Source organism: Anser brachyrhynchus (assembly GCF_964034855.1).
Source record: "Anser brachyrhynchus genome assembly, chromosome: 6".
NCBI classification, from domain to species: domain Eukaryota; kingdom Metazoa; phylum Chordata; class Aves; order Anseriformes; family Anatidae; genus Anser; species Anser brachyrhynchus.
This window is the reverse complement of record NC_137700.1, coordinates 7,790,613-7,808,974: the sequence shown is the minus strand read 5'-3', so window position 1 is coordinate 7,808,974 and position 18,362 is coordinate 7,790,613. Positions and strand designations below refer to the sequence as shown.

At 47.8% G+C, this 18,362-nt stretch overlaps 1 protein-coding gene across 27 annotated transcripts in view; it reads left to right on the top strand.

Annotated features, from left to right (window-relative positions):
• Positions 1–18,362, top strand: part of CAMK2G (calcium/calmodulin dependent protein kinase II gamma) — a 111,368-nt gene that overhangs the window by 38,084 nt on the left and 54,922 nt on the right. For 24 of the 27 annotated variants that reach the window (XR_013953051.1, XR_013953052.1, XR_013953053.1 and 21 more), the window contains exon 3: positions 13,075–13,134. The exons of the other annotated variants lie outside the window; for them this stretch is intronic. Coding sequence is in view for 21 of the 24 variants with exons in the window: in XM_080598092.1 (XP_080454218.1) it covers positions 13,075–13,134 (60 nt within the window). In the remaining 3 variants the exon portion in view is untranslated. The remainder of the gene's footprint in view (positions 1–13,074; positions 13,135–18,362) is intronic. 27 annotated transcript variants of the gene reach the window in all.

The following is an 18,362-nucleotide window of genomic DNA, read 5'->3' as shown; positions in this document are numbered from 1 at the left end:
AGGCAGAAACTTCCTAAGCTGATCAGCCAACATCGCGGTCACTGTTCTGGATGTTGGCTGATGGTCGAAGGCTGAATTTCCCTCTGTGGGCACCACCTCGGCCATGGTGACTGGCGGCTCTGATGGCTTTGCCCCAGCTGAACTGAGAGAAACATGTTTCTTGGTGTGGTGGAAGATGAGCGTGGGGGCAGCGTGCAGTACAGGAACTCCTTTAAATAGTGGTTAAAAAGGAAAACTGATCGCCCTTCGTGACAACAGTTGGTAAACTCAGCAGAGGCTACCAGGCGCACTTTCAGTGGAGCCGGTGGGTGACACAGTCAGCAGTGCGTGGGGCTGGTGCTGGGGTCTGTGGCCTGTGGAGGAGAAAGGCATCCCCCAGGCAGCCACTGTGCTGCCCTCTGCTCCCCTTTGCCGAGGCCGGCAAATCTCATCTGAGCTGGGCTTTCTCTTCCGATGTAATCCTGTTTTCCTTGCACTGCTCTCTCCTTCCCATGCTCTGTTCTTTCTATCACAGCTTTGGCTTCCCTTTAGACACCTCCTGAGTCCTCATCGTTGTCTCCTGCCTGTGTTCCTTGCTCGGTGTGCCCTTAATGTTTGTCTTTTAGAGGCACATTTCATGCTGGTATTTACTAGTGCCCCAAGGACACGCTTTCTAGGCCTCCCTGCCCTTCGGCTGCTGTCTTGTCGGATCGTGCTTGTTAGATGTAAGCAGCTCAGGAGACGCTCCGTGTTTCTGTGCTGGGGTTGCAGCGTTCCCTCGGCACAACACGCAGCACTCAGGCTGCTGCGGCTGTCTGCTGCCGGGTGTGCTGACGGACTGCAGAAGCCAAGTACGCTGCCTGGCAGGAGAACCAAGAGGGGAGAGGCTGAAGGAGGGAGATGGTAGTTTTGTTGACAAGATGGGCATGGTCCCAGGCCTCGTCTGCTCAGGTGCAGATGGCAAAAAGGGAGCATGAGGAGCCACTTTCACCTTACTGCTCGCTGGAAGCTGTGGCTGCTGGGGCACCTCTTTTAGTAGGGGGTTCTGCAGGCTGGATCCTGGCTTCGTGCAGCACCTGTGGGGCTGTGGAAGGCTGCTTGGGCTCTGCTTGTAGGAGACCATGCCCTGTTTGCTTTTTTTTGGTTCGAAATTCAGCTTGTGCAGGTCAAAGTAACATGCTGAGAGCGGCGGAAGTACTCCTTTCGGATCGGAGCTGAGGCTGTCTGGTGGGTAGTGTGGGAGCAGCTTTCTCTCCGCTATTCCTCATTTGAGTGTTCTGTAGAAAAAGGAGGATTTAGTCTTTAGACATGTTGGCTCAACTTCTTCCCTACCGCCACCCCCAAAATGAAAACTCACCGTCAAGAGAGGAAGTTGCTTTGTAGTACTGATGTTAGCACTTCAATAATTGTTTCACGGCATTGTCTTTTTTCCTCCTGACACACCTTCCTTCTCCCCTCTCTTTTTTTTGGTTGGGATAGACAGCAACTTAAGACCCGTGTGCTTTGGGATCACACGAGCTGTGGCTCCATCCCCAAGACCTCAGTCAGCCTCTGCTTTTGGGGTAGTGTGCGGGGTGGACTTCATCAGCGGGGACAGCTCTTCCAGGGCTGTTGTCTGTCAGTCGCAGAATTTATCCGTCTCTTGAGGTTTGGCAAGTGTCAGTTGTCTTGGTCTGGTGCGGTGGAATTCGGTGCCAAAACGTACCACATAATTTAGATCCAAACAACAGCAAAAGACTTTTTGGGGAAAAAGCTGTAGGTGGCCTTACAACTAGTATTACAGTAAAGTCACAGCATTAAATGCCCCCAGACAAACAAGATCTGAATCTTCTAGCCAGAAGCATTAAACATTCAGCAAAACAAGAAATTAACTTAGCCAGGCAATAAATCAAAACTGGAGCACAGCAGCTGCTTTTTTGGAGAAGAGGTGCGTCAAGAGCCTCTTTCCTTGGAAATGGGCAAGCAGGCATGGTGACGCGCAGTGTGATGGCTTTTAGCCCGCTCTGCGCCACACCAAGGTCCTCTTGCCCAGCATGACGCAGCCTTGGTTGGGCGGCAGTTCCACCCGAACAGGGTAAATGTTGGGCTTTATTTAATTATTTGCGCTTCTGCTGAGCACCGGGCCTTGTAATAACACTTGGCTAGGTCCTAGTATGTCAGTGAGGTAGGGTTTTGTGCTTCCTGGTGGGAGATAGAATGAGGTATTGCAGCAGTGGTAATGCTGCTCCTGTCACTCAGTGCTTTGAGAAATGATTCAAAATCCATTAGATGTAAGCTGTGTTGTTTCTGTCCTCATTTCTCTTTCTGTAGAAGGGTGAAAAATCTGGTAGTGGGGGCCTGAAATTCCAAAGATCTGAGCTTGTTCACGGATTTGTCACTGACATGGGCTCTGGCTTCAGTACCTCTGCTTTGGTTTCCTCCATCTCTTTAAAGACAGGGGAAAAACCCGTGTGCTGCAGGGCTTGTCGGGCTGTGTAGTAAATGGTACATGCCTGGAGGTTCTCTGACCAAAAGTAGCTAGTCTTCTATGGGATCTTTTTGTCCGTTTCTTTCCCAAGATCACTTTTCCCCCATGTAAATATCTGTCTTCCAGAACTTCACTGAAATTTCAGTTTCCCCAAATCTCTGCTTGTGGTCTGTAGGACTAGGGACAATTAGAGCTGCAAAGGGCAGCTAAGAAAAACATTACCTGGCGCTGTGTGAGCTGAGATGCTGCTGTGTGTGTTTGTCTCTCCAGCTCCTTGTGCGGCAAGTGTGTGGAACTCCTCGAAAACCTAGTCTGTGTGTTTATTTCAGAAATCAGTTTTCTTTTCTTAAACCCTGCAGAAAACTCTGTTGGGTTGCTGTCGACTTAACCACGTGTTGTACAGCCAGCCTGTCTGCTCTCAGACAGTGCCTCCCTAGCTTTCTGACCAAAAAACATAGTTTGGCCTGTGCAAGTTAGCATTGCAGCTGCAGCCTCCTGCCTCCTCGTGCCTCAAGCCCCCATCTCTGCCTTCTGCTGGGCACAGGGCCGTGGCATGGTGACAAACAGCCCCAGACCCTTTGCCCAGAGGTGCTGTGGTGGGACATCAGACGTGGTTTGTGCTGCAGTATTTCATGGGGCTCTCCAGCTTCCAGCTGGGTAGGAGGAACCACCACAGCACCAGTGGAGAAGCAGAGCACGTTCCTCCCCTCTGTCTTACCTTTAATACTGTATTATTTTTTTTCCTACTACCAAGCAAGAGCATCTGGGGGAGGGAGTGTGGGGGCCAAGTTCTGCTCTCGCTCTCAGCAAAGCTGCTGGTGAGCTGGGCACATGAAACAAAAAATACACCAGCTCCCCTCCCCTATGCACTGGAGTGTTTCTTGGCTCTGCACCCAAACTAGCAGCCGAGCACGTGATTTACTTGCAAAATGCAGCTGAAAAAACTGGTGCCATTGCGGATGGGGACCCAGGGATGGGAGGGCTCGACTGGGGCTGCCCTGTGTGCAGCTGGGTCTGGGGGCCGGGAGTGGACGTCTGCCCCTTGGATTTGGGGAAGCTGGGGGTGCTTGGAGATGTGGGCTTGGGGGAATGAGTGCTGCAGGATGTGGGGCCGCAGAGGAAAGCGCGAGCTGCAGGAGGCAAAACGCAGGGGAACAGGCTCAACCGCAGCCCCACGGCACGCTGTGTGGGGTGGGGGGAAGGGGAGGGCTCTGGGGCAGCACTGGGGTGCAGGCCATGGAGGGGGGCATGTTTCAAAAGCTGGGCTAGACACGTGCTCTGAGCTGAAGGATGTGGGATGGTCTTGGGGGATACGAGGTCGGAGGTGACCACGCACTAATTTTTGCTCTGTTGGTGCAAGAAGGGGAAATTGTTTAACTGGCCGTAGAGCGCAGCATCTTCTGGTTTGAAGAGTTCATTTATTTTGCTAGTTGTGTTCATATCCCACAGGTCTTTGTTTTTCTGAGAGGCAGGATCTCTTCGGCTTTTGAATCTCCACTGACCAAATGTGTCTGAACAGAGCTAAAACCCCGTCATGTGCATCGCAAACTTGCGGAGGCCTTCAAGCAGCACCCAGCCAGGCTGGCCAGAGGGGCAGTTTCAGGATTTGTGGTAGGAGCACAGCTACACGCCCCTGCTTCCTGGGTCAGGACGGAGGCTGGTGCAGTTACTGCCTTATGGCCACAGCAGATAGAACGAGATAAGAGAATTCCTGCCCTTGGTTGAGCTTTTATCTGCCTATGTCTGCGGGTGCTGACCTCTGGCCTAGCGAGGCAGGAGGAAGGTGTGGAGAGGTGCTGGGATGTCCTGCTGTAGGATGGCTCCCGGAGCCCCCTGCTACAGGGCAGGCCTTTCTCCTGTCTCATCCTGGAGGACGAGGCAGGAGGAAGCAAGGAGACGTCTCTCTGCAAGGAGCACAAAACGGCTCCTTGCAGTAGTCAGCAGAGCAGGTGGAGGTGTCCTGGTGGGGAGCTGTGATGGTAGATTTGTGGTAGGACTCTGGGTAACAGCAACAGGCTGTAGGTACTGACTTCTGCAGCCAGAGCTGTTAACTTGGCACAGGAAGGTAACCTCAGCAGTGAAATGCTGGGAACCAAAATGCTGCTCGGAGTGCTGTAGCAAGCTCAGGATGAGCTCCTTTGCCCAGATTGCTTTGTTCTAAGTCGATCTCAGAGCTATGCCTACATTGGATCACTTGGGTGCTTGCCCCTTCCCTTTCTATATGCTGGTGCATGCGAATAGGTTCAGCCTTCACATTGCTTTGCAGTGCTAGCTTTGGTAATGCCATGGAGTTTGCTGCAGGCAAGATCTTAAGCTGAATGATGAGAGTTAGAGCACACCAAGGGGTTCTCGCTCTGTTGATGTCCTTTTCATGGTCTCCAGTGTACCCCATTTAGAGATGCCTGTAGGTGGTGTCAGACAAAGGTCCTCTCTGCCACCCTGGAGATGGAGGGCCATTGGCAGCTGTTTGTGGTGCCGTGGTATGCAGTGGGTGCTGCTGAATCAGCAAGTCCAGGCCCCCTGTGTATGTGGGCAGCTGCCTGCCTCCTGGGAGCAGTCATGGTCTGCTTGGCAGGCTCGGAGCAGTGCGTGTGAGGAGTCAGGGGACACCTGGGGTCATTCATCTGCAGGTATCTGGGGTGGAGTGCCCCAGAAGTGCTCAGAAACCCTTGGCTAGAGCATGTGTGAAGGATCAACCGGTAAAATCACTGGAGGAGACAAATCATATAGATCAGACGGTAGTGAGGGAGAGCAAATACCCACTCTGGCTTTATCTGCGCCTTGGTAGGCAGGGGTGGCACGGCAGGCCTGAACACCCCGAACCTCAGCGTGCCACCTCAGTAGCGGTGACTGGGGCAACTTGCCTCTAGGCGCAGCGCTGAGTCAGTGATGGGACCGCCTGCGGCTCGTGAAGTTCCTGGAAAGTTGCTGGTGTGTATGCGAGCCGAGCTCCCCGCTTCCTCCTGCTGCACACATCAGGCTGCTTTGCCTTTGCTCTGTGAGGCGGACAGGAGGTTGTGCCCAGGGAGAGCATTCCTCTGAAAAGCAGAGGACAGGAATTCCTCTCTGCCCGCAGGTCCGCCTGCTGGTTAATCCCAAGGCATGTGTCGGATGGGTTGTGCTGATAAACGGCAAAACATGCATGTGAAAAGGAAAGGAGGCTTTGAAGGACAAGCAGAGAAATTGCAATGACAAAGATGGAGACTCTTTTTTATTAAAGATCCATCTATTTTAAGTATTTTTAATTTTTTTTCCTTTTGCCACTGTTGTATGTATGTTCCTATCTGCCTTCAGTCAAATTCTTTGCTAAGTACAATGTAAAGAAATGCAGGAAAAGAGGATAAATTTACCTGGCCACTTTTCAGGGCACTAGTCAGGGATGCACATGATGACTTAAACCATCATGTCTTCCGCTATGTGTTGTTGGTAATCTGATTTCTGTGTTATTTGAACAAAAAGAAGTGGTAGTACTTCTAAGTTCGTGCAGTTTGTTCCTTCCATTTTTTGCTTTGCTTTCCCAGAACAGCAATTCCTGGGGGGTTCCAGTTGCTGATGTGTGGAAAAGCAACCTATTACAAGCTGTGTGAGCTTTCTGGCTCTTCCTAAGGCCCGTGTGTCTGTACTTTTAGGACTAGTATTCTGCTTGTATGGGGGGGGAGTTGTTTGTTTCAGGCAGGTCAGGAGGGCGTGGGAAAATGCTGGTACAAGGTAATCACCTTCAGGCTTTGGCTAGAGGAAACTTTGTCAAGGAAGCGCGTTTGCCAGCATTTTGTGAAAGAAGTCCTGTATTTGTGTCCTGTCAGCTCTTGAACCTCCTGCTTTGCCAGTAGCTGAAGGCAAGTGATGAGGATTTCACCACTGTCTTGTTTGTCCAGCTTTCCCGGGGTGAGGAAGGGCGGCTTTGCCCTTTCGTTTTCACTTGCTCGCTCCAGCAGTGTTTGCGCCCTGCTTATTTCGTGGCTCTTGCACGGCTGCCGCAGCAGAGGGGTTTCTGGTGGGAGCGGCGAGGTGATGGGTGTCCTTGCCCTTGGGACATGGTGCTGCTGGGGTCCTCCTGCACTGGGGGGCTTAAAAACAGCATTTGGCTTTCAGTAGCGTTGTCTGGAAGGAGGGCGGTACGCTGGTACGGATCTATTTGGGATAGCTGGTCTTTGAGCTGGGAGCACAGCAGTACCACAGTGGAAACGTACAAGTCCTGAGCCACAAAGAGCTGGAGGGAGGGCGAGCATTTGGGAAGGGTTGTTCCATGCTTGCTTTTCTTATATTTTTCTTTAGGCAGCTGCTGTTAGCAATTATCAGAAAGAATACACTGAATGTACACAGGCCTCTGGTCATTTCTAGGGGCTAGTATCATCTTCTTCCTTCTCATAGCTTCTGCAGAAGGGCAGATGGAGGTGCCTGGAGACTTGCTGGTATTTGGGTTTAAGCAGGTGGTGCTGCATGGCACGCTGCCTTGTGCCAGCCTGACCCCAGTGTTGAGTGCTTTCCGCTGTTCTGTAACGCAGCGATGTTGGGGAAAGACGGAGTATGGGCTAAGTCTGTGGCCTGAGCTCCAGGAAGAGGGAGCTTGCACGTTCTGCTGGGAATGACTTGGGAAGTATAAACTTAAACAAGCACACAAAAGAAAGAAGCAACCTGAAGGCTCAGACTAGTCTCATGCTACAAAATGTATTTGATGCAAATTCGATTTCTGTCTTGAAGCAACTCAAAAGATATCATAGCAGCTGGCACCAATTGACTATCTCCCAGAATTGGCATGATGACAGCAATCAAACTGAATTTATTGTCTTGGGTTTGATTCCTCTTCCGGCCTCTTCCCATTCTGAGAAATGTAATCTGGAGCGTATTCCCCCAGGAATGCTGTCTTCAGGCCTCCTTCAGCTGCAGGGGGAAAGCGTGGTCCTAGTGCGGGATGAGGACAGGTGAGCTGTGTTCCTGAGCAGTCCACGCAATACGGGCCAGTTGGGAGCAGCAAGATTACCTACTGGCAAAGAGAGAAGCAGGGTTTTTTCTTCCTAGCAAAGTTTTTCATTAAACATGGGAGATCTAAGTGTGAATTTTGTTTCTTCTTTTTCCTGTGCTTAGGGAAGAATCTGCCCTCCCATTGGGGTGCCTAAACTTTTAGATAGCTCGAGAAACATGCTTTTTCTTTCTTGCTTTTTTGAGGCAGGTGTGCTAAATAAAGGGTGAGCTTTAGCCACATGACCTCGGTATAGTTGCAGTTGGATAAAGTGAGCAAATAAATACAGCAGTGGGTGTGCTCCTCTGCGTGTGGGGCCATTGCTGAGCAGTGCTGGTTGTAGCACTGGTTGAAGCAAGTATGGTAGAGCTCACTTTTTCCACCTTGTTTTCAGGTAGGTGTGAAGTCGTTTTCTCTGATAAAATGATGTTTGGCTTTATTTCAGTAACTGTTTTGTCCGTTCTTTCAATTACTTTTCAGTGCTGTCTTTTGCTTGCCAGGAGAAGGAGCGATCAGAAACAGGCAGAGTTTTGCTGATGTTTGCTCCTGGAGCAAACACCCTGGCCTGCTCCAGGACAGGAGGGGTGAATGCGGTGCAAAAGGCAGGGCTCTTTAAACCTCCTGGTCACGGCTCCTTTGGGGTGCCTACAGCAGGATGCTGGCTGGGTGCTGTGTTTGTATCACAGCCAAAACACATCACCCTCTGCATCTCTGGAGAGCTTCATCCAGTGATGCCAGGGCTTGTGCTAGCGGCATGTGCAGGGTGGCAGCGTCAGTACCGGCCACCTCGCTGCCTTCCCCAGCTCACATTCAGCCCAAACCCCACTTGCCTGGAACTTGTCTTGCTCCTGGCTTGGTTGCAGGTGTCTTTTACTGGATCTAGCCTTTTGCAAGCACCTCACAGCTCCATGCAGGCACGTTTCCCTCTGCTTCCCCTGCAGCCCCCCCTCCGCCCTTCTGCTTCCTAACAGACTGATGAAGCGCAGTGACCTTTTTCTTCATCTTTTTTTTGGTGGTGTTATATAAATGTTCTCACTTGACAGCTCTAGGCTGCGGCAATTTGTAGGTGTCCTGTGCCCTGTCTCTGTGGCTGAAAATGTTCTTCTCCAGGCTTCTGCTACCCTTGGAGGAGAAAGAACTGGTGAGGAGTAAGCCTGCCAAGCAGCAGTGCTTGTAGACAGATGCTAGAGCAGAAAATTGAGAACTGATTCCCTCGAGTAGAACGGAGCCCAGAAGCTGGTTTTTTTGTTCTCCTTCCATCTCTGCCACAGCGTCTGTGCGGTAACAGACTGAGGTGGTCAGACACTGAAAGGATTTTCTTACAGAAGAGTCAGAAACGCTCTTTTGTTTCACAACTAGTCATACTCCCCGCCCTGTTGGAGATTGTCAGTTTGTTGTGAGGGAAAGCCACCCGTGTTTTGCTTTATATTTCTGTTTGGGGCACCTATGTTTTACATTGCTTCCTATTTTCCTGCTGAAGTCTGATGCATTTATACCATACAGACTAAATTATCATGGGTTTGGTTTGTTGTCTTCTGCTCTTGGGCTGGGTTTTGGATTTATCCAGCTCAGTGATGGTTACATCTGGGACGTGAACTGTGCGTCGCCACTTCTGTCCATCTGGTACGCGTGAGCCGTGCAGTTCCAGGGGCTGCGTGTTCACATCACAAGATGCAGTTTTACTTTTGCAGGTCCTTCACTTTGACAAAGGCTGCAAACAATATTCCTGTTTTCTGTTCAAGCAAACTCCCAGACAGGTCGGAACCCAAACCAAAGAAATCCCAGTTCTGTGAGCAGTTAGTTTCTTATCAGGTGTGTTCTGAAGAACTGTGGTATTAGCATTACTAGAACGGGGCTAAAGTAATGGTACAAATACTAGAGCAGTATTTGCAGAGCAATCAAGTGAGAGACATTTGACTAAATATAGTTCCAGCCGTTGAACACAAATGCAGAAATCTTTTCCAAACAAAGGCCTGATAACTAGGCATAAATATTCACACTTTAGTTTGCATGTCCAACGTGGGAAGGTATTGTCCTGCTGCTTTTAGCACCATCTCTTTAAGCATTTATGTTTTTAGTTTTGCTACAAGTAGTCTGCATAAACTGCGCTCTTCTGTCCAGGTAGATAGTCACCGCTTCAGATCGCAGATAGAAGGGCTGTCTAAACAGCAGGAGCCTCTTTTTTTGGCTGGAAAACATGAAGTGAATATTAGATGAGTGCTTGTAATATCCTGTACTTAAGTTTTAAGCATCAGCTATTGTTCAGGGCTAGACAGCTCTGTAACTTAGCAGGAAAAGAGCCTAATGAAATCCAATATTTGGAAACAGGAGATGGGTGAATTCAGACTTGGAACGGCAGCACAGAGTTTTGACGGGAAGGGTAACTAACGCTTGGAGTAACTCCTGTGGATATATGGCTTTATTTATCACTCGAAGTCTTGAACATGAACTGTTCTGTTCTCTAAAGGATGTTTTAGGCAAGGTATGGAGATTACTGGTGGAAGTTGTTTGGTTGGTGAGAGGTTGGTGAGAAGCAGGAGCTGAGCTTATTGCCCCAGACGGGATCCTGCGGTGGCTCCGGGTGTGCCACTGCACTCACCAGCCACACACCGGGCTTCTGCCTTCACTCCACAGGTGCACTGCAGAAATCATCTTGGTGTTTTGGGGAGAGGGAGGAGAAACTATTAGCTTTGATCAGGCAGGGATCTGAACCTGGATCTTCTCCTCATCCTTCTCCTGATGCAGTCAAGGAGAGCTGTGGTTCTGTGAGCCACTGCAGAGCATGTCCTCAAGCCCAACCTTCGGCTCTACTGGACTGGCAATCTCTTTTTTCTTTTTTTTTTTTTTCTGTTTCCTATTGTGAATAACTGCTGTCAGAGCAGAGAGAGAGAAGAAAAAACTTCAATTCCCTGCTTATTGCTCAAGTATTTAGATACCGGGTTGTTTGCCCCAAGCACTGACTTGACTCTGCCACTGATGCCCGGAACGGGAGCGCAATGCCCATGCTGTGCCAAAGGCTCACCAGGTGATGCAGGGACTCTCCTGGGGCATGGGGGCTGTTTCGCAGGTCACGAGCTGGGGTGTGATGCGGTGTTGCCTGGGAGGGGTGATCCTGCAAAGCAGGCAAGGAGCCCAGCCCAGGCTGACCTTTCGCTGCAGGGCTGGCGCTGCCACGCTGGTGCTGCTGGGCTGGCGCGGCCGCGCGCCGAGGAGCATGCTTTCTCTCTGCGAGCTGTGCTTGAATTGGCCTGTTTTGTTGCCCTGGAGACAGAACAGTGTGGTATGCTTTCCCCCGACCAGAAATAGTTTCCTGTACCTTGTGACCAGAGTGCTGTACTCCTCTTCTGGTCTGCGGCCAGGCCGTGCGGTGCTGGAGGGCCAGGGAGCGGGGTGCTGACCTCCTGTCACAAGTTGTGCTGCGCCTGCTGCCTGTGATCGCTAGCTGCCCTGCCCGTTCCTCTCCCTCTGCAAGAGGGTGTAGGATTGCAGGGGAGCAATTGCTCTTGATTTACATCTCCCGTGGCATTTTGATGGTTTTGTCATTTTGTTTGAGCCTCGCTCCCATCAGCTGTCCGTCCTGGCTGTCAGGACTCGGTGGCTGAGGAGCACGTGATAACGTCTTACCTCTCCTTCCCCTTTTGCTCAGCTGTTTTTGCTGTCTGCTTCCCCATGTCCTTGTGCTTGGGAACAGATTGCCAGCGAGTGTAACTGTGCACGAAGGCAACGTGATCTAGGTGGGCGAAGGATCCCCTCCTGTAGGGGTTCCAAGTAGAGCTGGGAGGGTAAGCGGGGAATTTGCAAGAGCCAGGCGTGCGCGCGGGTTACGAATAGCTCTTCTGCAACCGGGGTCCTGCTCCGAGAGCGTGGCCTGGGTGCAGAGTGCGCAGCGCAGCCTGCTACCTTGCAACTGTTTTGCGAAACTTGGGTTGTAAGATGCTGCTAAAAGGGGAGCCAAGGCCCTCCTAGCAATGCAGGCAAGGAAGCGCTGGCTCCCCAGGCCCTGGTGCACTGCATGGATCCTCTCCAGGCTCTCCTGCCGCCTGCTACTTTGCTGGAGTGATTCTGGCATGGAGCTGTAAAATATATGCAACAACAAAAATAATTTCCAGAACTGAGAAGGAAGGAGAGATGAAAGGAGTAATTTACCTTCCCCCCCCTCCCTGAACAGCAGCAGATGAGGATGTAAGCACATCTCAGCCCATATAAAATATTAATTGGGACACTTTCTACAATTCAGCAGTGGGAAAGAAGACAGAAATCCTGCAGTGCCCTGGGCTGCTATTCCCAGCTTGGGAGAGGTATTCTGAGCTGCGATCTGCCTTGGTCTCTCTCTTCTGCTCAGGGGGAAGAGAACAGTTATTCAAAGCTTTTCTGTGCAGAGGGAAGGGAAGACCACACAGAGACCATGGAGCTGTGCAGGCTGTTCTCAGGCAGGGCAGTGCAGTGGGGCCTTGCTGATGTGGGTCTCCAGTGGGGTTCCTGTAAGTCAGAGGATGCTGCGCTTCTACCAGGGATCTGCTGAGCAGCCCAAGCAGCCAAGGCCCTGCTTCCTCCTGAGGAAAAACTTGGGTGGCCCAGGGGATGCAGAGAAGGTCTGTTTTCAACCCTATGTGCTGAAGATCTGCTGGAGGAGAAATATCAAGGTCAGGCAGCTTACTTTGTTGTTCTCTTTATCTGGTTGGGCTAGGAGGGAGGGCAGTCCTCTTTTCTTGCCTCTTTCTACACATCTGCATCCCCAAAGGTTAAGAGTTCAGCAGCTTCTGGGGCTGCCCCAAATATTTCCCTCCCTCAGCTCCTTTCAGCAAAACTGTGCTTTAATGGAGTAAAAATCTCCTGTCTGAGCCTCAGCAGCTAAGCAGCCTCTGTTCTTTGGCTGGGATGGGCAGAGTGGCCTTAGCTCCCTCTCTTTTTCTTGCCATCATGCATATTACATTTCTTAGAAGGAGAAACTATTTTCTGCTCTCCTTGATGTGTTTGTCTTTAATCCAGATGACTGTCCTGCTTAAACTGATACTGCCTTTGGGCTGGAACAGGCATGTTTAGCATTTAGGCAGGACTTCTCGCCTGGAGATCTGGAAGTGCTGGGTCAGCATTTCCCCAGTGATGCGGGCCATGGGTGCTGCAGCATGGTTACCTTTACGGCTCGTTGGAGCTGGCAGCAGTCCCTGCTTCATGTGACAGCCGTGCCCAAGCAGTAGCTGTGTATTTCTCCCTCTTGCTCTGCCTTTCTTCCCCACCGTTTCTCTGAGGTGGCAGCAGGTCCTTTTCCATTTCATGTTGGTTAGTTCTTCAGAGACTGTTCTCCTCCAGCTTTGGAGAAGGGGGTAAATCTCTGAAGAGATTTCACTGGGAGCGGCTTTGCGTGTTGGTGTGCCTGATGAAAGAGTGGCATCTTTGTGCTGCTGCTCACTTTGAATCCATGCAGGGATTATCAGTGTAGCACTAACTCTGTACCAGGAGCAGAGGGCCTCTGCAGCCTCGAATGCAGGTGCCTGCACCGCCATTGTCTGCAAGAGGTGTGAGGTTTTGGGAGACGATTCCAGGAATTCCCAGTCTCACCCAGGCCTCCAGATGTCTGCTGGGTCACGGTGTTCCTTTCTTTGTTGAATATGAATAAGAATCGAGTTCAGAGTTATGGAGCTGAATACCTTGTTTTTTACTCTTTCAGATCACCAGAAACTTGAACGTGAAGCTCGAATCTGCCGACTTCTGAAGCATCCAAATATTGGTAAACTTCTCTGGGTTCAGAGGGTCAGGGTTGAGACAGGAGTAGAGCGTCTCATGGAGCATGCAGTAAGAGAGCAGATGGATTCCAAATGTTCACCAGAGCTTGTCAAATGTACCTGTTGGCATCACCTCAGTTTCTCTTTGACAAATTCTACATATGACCCTGTCCTGTTCCCTTAGCATTCAGTCCCAGCAGCACACCCAAGTGTGCTCTGTGTGTGTCTACTTCCCATGCAGAGCTGCTCCTTCTCCATAGGTGATGCATGATGTGGTTAAAAAAAAAAAAAAAAAAAAAAAAACAAGGGAATAGTTTTATCTTGAAATACAAGAAGGAAAAAATAAGACACATCTTCAAGCCAAAGATACAGTTTTTACTGAACTATAGAGAGAGGGCATGGATTTAATCTTGTTCCAAAGCACTACAGAATATTTTGCCTAAAGTTTTCTTTTAGTGACATTTTACGTTGCTGGAAGTTACCTTGATCAAGATATTTGCACCATTTATCATCCCTTTTTTAGGCTCTGTAATTAAAACCTGTAGGATTGTAGCAAAGGTCTAATTTAACTTAATTTTGGGGGGAAAACATTCAGATATACCAAGTTGTCACCTTCAACCAAACCACTGTTAAATGTTCCTGTGTGGGAAACCTGTAGTGCAGTTGGATGGTCTTCCTTTTGCTTATCTCTGTCACCATAGATAACTTCTTCAGGGCATCTGTGTGTCTCCTCACTTCCAGCTTCCTAATCGTATGCTCCTGTCCTCTAACGACATGGGTGAGGAAAGGTGCTTACAGCATACCACACAGACAAGTATCTTTAGGCTGTTCCATATGTGATGAAGAAGCAATTTCAACTAGGGTAGGACTTCCCAACATGCAAATCACCTTAGCGGCAGCTTTTCAGCAGAAAGCTTGTTGGATCTGTGTGCAGTTGTGGAGGTCTGGCATGAGGAGAGGAGCAGTGAGCACCTTCTACAGTAATTTGCAGTGATGAATATACCAGCCAGTAAACTTATTTCTTGACAGTGTTTAGAATTACTAAAACTCATGCTACTAGCTAGCTACTGAGCTTCATTTGCCCCATAAGGCTCATTGCCCTTAGTTTAGTAGGTGATGTCACTTTTTATTTTGGCCTGGACTTAACTTTCATCATCTTTCCTTCCATCAGTTCTTACATCTTTTCTTGTCAGGCCTCTCACAGATTAAATGTTGTACCCATGAGAATAACCATTTTTATGAGTAAACCCAACTGGAAACAGAAACATGTCACGTTCCTAGTTAATTCTACAGCTGTTTCTTCATCTACAATGAGTAGTGATGCTTGTCTCCTGCGGTATTGTGGTTTGGAAGAGAGTTTGGGGGAATGTCAGTGGTTCTTGCGTTTTCTGCAGAGCATTTTTTGTCTTCCTAGAAAGAACAGTTTTTATTTTAAGAGAAAAGAGACGAGTCATTTTAAACTCAATGGGTGGTTGCAAATAACAGTAACGGAATTGTGTTTTATGCCTACAACACAGAGTTGAAGCGTGTTGAAAAAGACCTCAGGAAGTTGTATGGTCCATTCAGCAGTTGTGTGAAAAAAATTTATACCTAGCTCATACAGGCATGTTTGCTCTTAAAATTATATAATAATAACACAGCCTCTAGCGGCAATCTCTCAAATATATAATTCTTCTATCAGATGTTAGAAAAAACATACTTTGCTGCTGTCTTAGCTTGTTTCTATTTCTATCCAGTGTGTATGTAGAAAGTAGTTTTTCTTTAGCGTAACTATCTTTTACATATTTGAAGACTGTTATCATGTCTCTCTTTTAGCCTTTTTTCTTCAGACTAAACAAACCCAGTTCTTCCACTCTGCTCTCATACGTCATGTTTTTAGACCTCCAGTTCTGGTCTTTTTTTCCCTCTCTCCTTTGGACTCTGTCCAGAGACTTAATATCTATCTTGAAATGGGATGCCCAAAACTGTACGTGGGAGTCTAAGGCCATGTTAGCAATAGCTATAGGGGAAAAATTGCTTCACCTGTCAGACCAAAGTTATTCTTGTTTTGGCAAGTTTCACAGGTGATGGATGTTTAAGCATATTGTTGATGCACATTTGTTTTCTGACACGTTGTCTCTGACTGCTTTCTGCAGAACTTCTGGCAAGCAAATCATTTTTCCATTTTGTACTTTTATAGATGAGGATTCCTATCAAAGTGGGTATTACATTTGTCCTTATTATAACATGAAAATAAAAGAAGTGTTTAAAAAAAAACAAACAAAACACTGAGTGGGTTCTCCCCACATTTGTCAAGACCATTTTGACTTACTTTCTGATACTAAAATATGCTTGCAACTCCCACAGTAAAATAACTTTTAATAACGATGCTGCCTATTGTGTCATGTAGATGGTTAATGAAGCTGTTGAATACTGTTGGACTCTGGACAAATTTTTCAAGATCTCACTTGATATGTTGTTCCAGTTTGACAGTAACAATTTTGAATATGTCTTCTCAGTGACTTGTATCCAGAGCTAGCTTAGATTCACATATACACATTTTTTTCAAAATCACTTGTGGAAATAGCATGTAAGATGCTGTCAGAAGCCTTGTTGAAGTTCAGATAGTACATGCATTGTTGCTTCCATGTTTCTTGGACTTGTTATGCTGTCGTAGAAGGAAATTGTGTTGTTCTGATATAGAGGTAGGTTTTTTCTGTGACTCGTATTGGCAGTTAGTAATCACCTAGTTACTGCAGTTCCCTGTTGTAACATCTTCTGGATGAATACTTGCTGTGTTGCCTTGGTGTGAGCTGTGCTAGCAACACTGCACCAATGCTGAAGAATTACGCAGATTTTGCACTCACTTTAATGGGGAAATAAAGTTTTGTTGTTACCGTTTTTGTTGGAAACTGCATTGCAGCACGTCCTACTGTTCTGCAGTGACTTGAGCCTGTAGTGGGTCCAGGGCAGAGGATTGCAAGTTACAGCCCTGCAAGGTGAGATGCCTTTCCTCCTCATTCTGCCCGCACATGGGATATAAAGCAAACCTGTTGAATTTGTTTCTCACCCATTTGCTGCAAGACAGTTGATTCTGGTGTGGTGATTCTAGGCTGCAGCACACTGACTGTAGCACCCCTACTCTGATAAATTAAAGGTTTATTTGGGCAAAAGTAATAGTGGTATTTCCATTTGTTGTTGCTCTTTGTGAAATGACTGCTCTCCGAGTTATCCTCGCATGCCTTCATCAAACCTCAGTCCTAATTATAGGCTCTTGCTCTGTAATCGGGTGTTTTGCTTGTCTTTAGATGCACATTATGGTGAAGGTAATCACAGTGGAGTAATCCTTCAAAGAGCTTAGTGTTGCAGCATGGTTAGTCCTTGATCCAGCGAGCGTTTCTGTCTCTGGACAGAAGAAAGTTGACCTGAGACCATTCTCTGACTTCCAAAGATGTTTGGGATCCATACTGTGTTCTCACTGGGAGCCATCTATCTGAAAGTGCCATTACAAGTGGTCACATCAGACTTGGTTTCAGTAGAGGAAGGACTTCCCTAACTTTCAACTTGTGTTTTCAATACGCCTGACAGCTTCCTAGAGTATTTAGTGTTCAGGTTCAGAGAAACCATTTGCCAGACACGCTCACCAAATACAGCAAAATTGGACAGATCAGCAGTCTGTTTTAAAGGGAAGATGAATGCACCAGTTACCACGGATACGGGAGCCTCAGAACGAGGCAGAAAGCAGCACTGAAACCTCTGTGTCCATAAGCAGACAAAATGCTTGTGGAAGTCAGCAGCAAGAGTCGTGACTCCATGGGGAATTCTGCTTCACCATGAGCAACTTGGTGTTTTAGTGGTTCATGTACCTGTACATCTTGCAGGCATTTGACATGGATGTAACTGGGAACATACGGAATTGAAGGGAATGATATGGCACTTTCTGCCCTTGGTCCCCACTTTGCAGGAAAGAAGCAGGTTTCTGTAAGCAGGCTCATAGCTCGGCCCCTTCATTTGCAGGTGTTTTCCCAGTTGTGCCACTGCAGCTTGTGCAAAAGCCAAGATAAAATAAACTTCGCCATTGCTTTCTTCTTGTTGTAGAGCTAAGCTTGCAGTATTTTGAATATCATCTCTTGCTTACTTTTGGTCTTCTGCTTAGTTGTAAACTTTATTTCAATCAGCCTGTGTGTTAGATTTAAGTCGTGTAATGCAGCCACTACCTAGGGGTTCTCTGGTGGAGAATTGAGTTTTTTCCCTTGTTACCCATCAAATACCAGAGCAGCGGCAGAGCTGGGAACCCCAGTATCTTCCTGCCCAGATGTGAAGCGTGCAGTGCTCTCCTGTTCTAGGACTCTCAAAGCAATGACAATGCAAAATTTTATGATAAATCTTATTCATAGTTCTGAAAACTCTTCTCTAGCATTCCTGTGTTTGTCCACTGTGTTTTTAGGTGTTCCCCTTCTCCTTTTAAAATCTCTTCATTGTGCTAGTCTAAATATGTTCCTCCTCTTTGGACCTGTCACCAGATGATCTGTCCTCTTTCTTGGATATTTTTAACCCAGTTGCACAGAAGTAGCTCTTGAACATCTTTTGTTCATAGCTCAAACTGAGCACTTCATTATTTTTACCTTCTTCAAGTCAGTTATTGTGTCCCAGCTTATTGCAGCCTTTGCTGTGAGAAACTGCATGCACTTAAGTCTAGAATAACAAAAACATATTCTAAGAGGGGCTGATAGTAGCCAAATGGCAGAGCCAAATTCTGTTTCTGATTTTTGCCTCCATATCCTTTTCTGAATTGCTTCAGAGTTAATTTCTTTGAGGGAATTTATAGCAGTAGTGAAACGCTGTCTCAGCATCTATCAGAATTATTGCTTTTTCAGGTTTTTCCTACTTCGGAGCTTTTCTCTAAAATACACTTGCAGTTGAATTCTTGTAATTTTAACTTCTATCTTCTGGCTTCTTAAATAATGAACTGTGATTTTGGATAATTCCTTATTTAACATAGGGAGAAAATGGCACAGAAATCTTGTGTGGATTAGCAGAATCTATTTTGACCCAGTTCAGTTTTATTTCCTTTAACAAGTGGTCTGTCCTCCTAGTACCTGTGTCTTGTGGGAGTGATTTTAACGGATATTTATTTAAAAAAAAAAAAAAAAAGCTTCCAGTTTTACAGTCCCTGTGTGCTTAAGTGATGGCTATGATCAAGGTGTAAGTTGCTGTAAGGACCAGGAAAGATTTGGTACTTCTGTCTGCAGCC